Source organism: Aptenodytes forsteri, unplaced genomic scaffold, assembly GCF_000699145.1.
Source record: "Aptenodytes forsteri isolate BGI_AS27 unplaced genomic scaffold, ASM69914v1 Scaffold483, whole genome shotgun sequence".
NCBI lineage: Eukaryota > Metazoa > Chordata > Aves > Sphenisciformes > Spheniscidae > Aptenodytes > Aptenodytes forsteri.
The window spans coordinates 811,584-815,354 of NW_008795316.1; the positions used below are offsets into that span (position 1 = coordinate 811,584).

At 60.8% G+C, this 3,771-nt stretch overlaps 1 protein-coding gene across 1 annotated transcript in view; it reads right to left on the reverse strand.

Moving 5' to 3' along the window:
- The window catches only part of KIAA1755 (KIAA1755 ortholog), a 14,153-nt gene extending 10,399 nt beyond the window's left edge, over positions 1-3,754 (reverse strand). Inside the window, exons 1-4 of the mRNA XM_019472143.1 lie at positions 3,617-3,754; positions 1,248-1,400; positions 191-295; positions 22-111 (exon numbers count right to left, since the gene is read on the reverse strand). Coding sequence (XP_019327688.1) covers positions 22-111; positions 191-295; positions 1,248-1,400; positions 3,617-3,754 — 486 coding nt within the window. The remainder of the gene's footprint in view (positions 1-21; positions 112-190; positions 296-1,247; positions 1,401-3,616) is intronic.
- Positions 3,755-3,771: the final 17 nt, after the last annotated feature.

The window sequence follows — 3,771 nt, forward strand, 5'->3', positions numbered from 1 at the left end:
GGTCTCCAACAGCCGAAACACCTGGCCCAAGGACCGTGGGGCCGTGGCTTCAAAGGGGGGGTAGAGGGCCTGGAGGGCACTCTGCACCGCTGTGTCCAGCGACCCAACGTCCTGCGGGAGGAAAGCGGCGCTGGTGGGGAGAGCGGCCCCGCAACGGGATGCTGTCACCCCCCGTGGAGCCTGTGCCCACCGTCCCATGCTGCACCGCTGCACTGCGCCTCTGCCAGGTCCCTGGTATGCCCACGCTGGCAATGCCGCCGAGCTCAGGGGGCTCCAAACCTTCCTGGGCTGGCAACTGGGGAAGACCCGGGTGTAGAGCACATCAAGCACTGTGCAGCTGGGGGGCAGGAGTACGGCCGGGTCTGGTTCCCAGCGTTGGGCTGTGGTTTAAGGAGCTGAGATGAGCCCTGAGCGCAGCCTGTCGCCCCGCTCAGGAACGCTGGCCATGCGGAGGTGGAGGGGCCGCAGCAGACAAGGGGTTAAGCCAAGCCAGACACAGAGCGTGGGGATGTGCCAGGCTCAGCAGCTCGCCATAGGAATGCAGCGGATGAGAGGAAGGACAAACATCTGAAGATGGATAGGGTGTTTTGGTTCAGACTCATCACTGAATTCGCCGAACTCAAAATTAGTCCTCCGAGTGTTTTCTGGGAAGCGCTCTGCCGGGTTACAGCCCCCTCCCCTGCGCCGCTTCCAGACTGGGGCGAGGACACCGGTTTCATGCCACGCGTAAACTGGCGGTTCTGAGTTTGCTCTCCCAGCTTTGCAGGAGATGTCGGCTGCGCAGACCCGGCTGGAGCAGCGGGTACATGGAGGGAAGCCATCAGACAGCTCCCGCTAAATCCCAGCTGCGTTACAGGCAGCGCGGGGGTGACTACAGACACGGCTGCCAAAAGGAGCCCATCCGCGAGTGGGAAAGACAGCAACTTCTCCAACTCCTTGGGGGGGTATTTCTTCAGGAGAGGCTCAGATAAACAGCAAATCAGGCTGGGGCCGGTGCCTGGGGGGGTGGGTGGGCAAATGGCACCTTTTCTGCTGGAAACGGTGCTGCTGCAGGAGAGATGCAGGTTTCTGCGTGGTGCAGGGTCAGGCCCAGCCTGATCTGCCACTCTGCAGCGGGACGTCTCTCCTCGTCCTCCTCCTCCTCCTCCTGCAGAGCGTGGTGTGTGCTACCTCTGCCAGCCGCCGGGTACCGAGGAGCCCCTAGCTCTGCCACCGGCTGCAGCCCACGGCAAAGCTGAGTCCATCACCCAGGGCTGGGCTCCAGATTTAACGGCGGAGGAACCCCAGCGCTGCAGGCAGCCGGTGGGAGCTGCCACAGGGATAAGCATCCTCCTGGCAGCCGGGGCAGCAGTCAGGTCCCGCACCTCGGGGAGCCACAGCTCGCCGTTGTCCCCGTGCTCCTGCACGGGCACCCGGGAAGTCAGGTGGGATTAGCTGAAGGTGGGCATTAGTCTCAGACAGCTGAAACACCTGGGAGCCTATACAGAGACAAAGCGGCCTGGGTTAATTCAGCTTAATTAACTTTAATGCGCTTTAGCTAAAGCACTTTGCAGTCACGCTTTGGTTAACTCTTCTTGACTTTTTCTCCGTATCTCCACACAGAGATCTCCTGCCCTTGGGCCTGGCAGGAGAAGCCATGGGGCCTGGGCAGAGCAGGAGGAGAGCAAGTCCCTTCTTGGTGCCCTGATCTGCAAGTGCATTCCCCTGCCAGGCTTTCTGTGCACCTGCCGTTGGACCGCTGGTCTTCTCACACTTGGTTTTACTTTGCACAATTCCTAGGAGGGACGGGAGACATGGCTCTGGAAAAGCCCTGCTGCAGGGTAAAGCCCAGCTCCCCGCTCCGCCTTGCTCCCATGGGGCCCCGGCACAGCCACCTGCTCGCAGGCACCGAGTCCGGCTGGGCGCCCACCACCTCCCTGCCTGGCACCACCGAGCTTGGCTCCTTCCCCGTCCCAGCACGGAGGTGAGGAGTCGCCGTCTGTAACAGCAAAGGGGGATCTGTCCAGTTCCTAATGCTGCCATGAGAGATAGGCCAGCACCGCCTGCCCTTGCCTTCGCCAGATCCCGCTGCCCAGAGTCACCCTTGCACAGCCCTGGCACAGCCCAAAACCAGCTCTTTTGGAACCAAACTAAACTCTTACTGGCCGAGCTCATGTGGCACTGACGAAAAAGCAAAAGAAAACAGAAAGAGAAGCCAGGTCCCCCGAGACTGGGGTCGCTGGGGCTCTGCTTCAGGCAGGCTGCATCGCGGGGTGACGAGCAGCCCCAAACCCGGCCATTCTCCAGCTCGGCCACACTGCCGGGGAGGGCTCTGCAGGGCGGGGGGGCGCAGACCGCGGTCCGATGGGGCCGAGGCACACGCTTCCAGCAGCCCCATCCCACACCCACCGTCTCTCACGACACCGTCCCCCCAAACCCCACAGCAGCCTCCCCTGGCCGTGGCACACAGAGCCCAGCTCCCTGGCCTTGCCCGGTCCCTCACCTTGGTGGCTGAGGAGAAACACACGGAGTTTGGGTAAACCGTCTGGGATAAACTCGGGGTGTCTTGGGGAGGGGACAGCCCTGCTGCGGGGGGAAAAGGGAAAATCTTCCAAATCACCACCAAAACCCCACAGTAAAGGGACATGCCAGAGGATGGATCGACTGAATAAACACAGCCACTCCCCTGTCAATGGAATAAAAACGCCCAGGACTTCACCCAGCAGCAGGGACCGTGTGAGCCAGCGTCAGGAGAGGATGATGGAGGCACCAGACGCAGCCTGCGTTGTGCTGGGGAATATTTTGGCCTGGAATGACTAAAAATGTTTTCATTGAGTGTCACAAAGCACTTCATCACCGGGGGAGGATTTGGGGGTAACCATGGTGCAGCGGCTCCGCGTTCGTGGGAGAAGCTGAGGCCAGGCCGGCCGAGGAGCCATTAGAAATCCAAAAGCAGCCAATTAGCCCATGTCCCTCCGCCAGCTGCAAGGGAGCGCAGAACCGAAACAAAAGGCATTAGGGAGCATAAGGAGATTTACATTTGCAAAGCTATTTCCATTTTAATAAGCCAAAGTGCTGTTAAATAGAGATTGATATTTCTCCCCAAATACCCATATTTTTTAAAGTGGTTTACACCAACAAGACGAGCTGGGCTTTGCTGTTTTGTTGCTGTAAAATTGTTTAACTCGTACCCAAAGCCACAGGGTGACTCAGCTCCGTCTCCTTTCTCCCTCCTGCTCAGGAAGGAGCGAAGTTTGAGCGCCAGGACCAGCCCTGAATAACAATTCCTCTCCCTCTCCCGCAGCTCTCGCTGTCAGCAACTTTGGCAGGGCACGATGCAAACGCTAACGAACAGCCCCAGCCCGGCAGAGCCAGAGGCCGGCGCTCAGCACAGCATCGTCCGGGAGCCGGGGGCAACAGCGCGTGCCGGCTGCGGTGACAAACGAGATGGCCAGCGCGGGGAAGGATCCGCCGAGCGTCCTGTACCTGCATGCCAGGCAGGGTTCACGCACCCCATCTGCAGCACCACTTGCTGCACCCCATCCCCTGCCAAACTTTGCAGGGAAGTTTAAGCATCGCGGGCTGCAGCCCCGCACGCGCCTGCCCGAGCGGCCGACGGCCACCTCCGCCTTCGCACCTGACCTCCGCCATCGCTCCCGACGCCCACCCCGCGCTTGGGAGGGCCGAGGGCGCAGGGGCCCGCAGGTGCTCGCGGGGTCCGGCAGCGAGCGGGGAAGGTCAGCAGAAAGGACAGGAAAGCAGAAGGAATTACCATGTTTACTGGGAACTGGC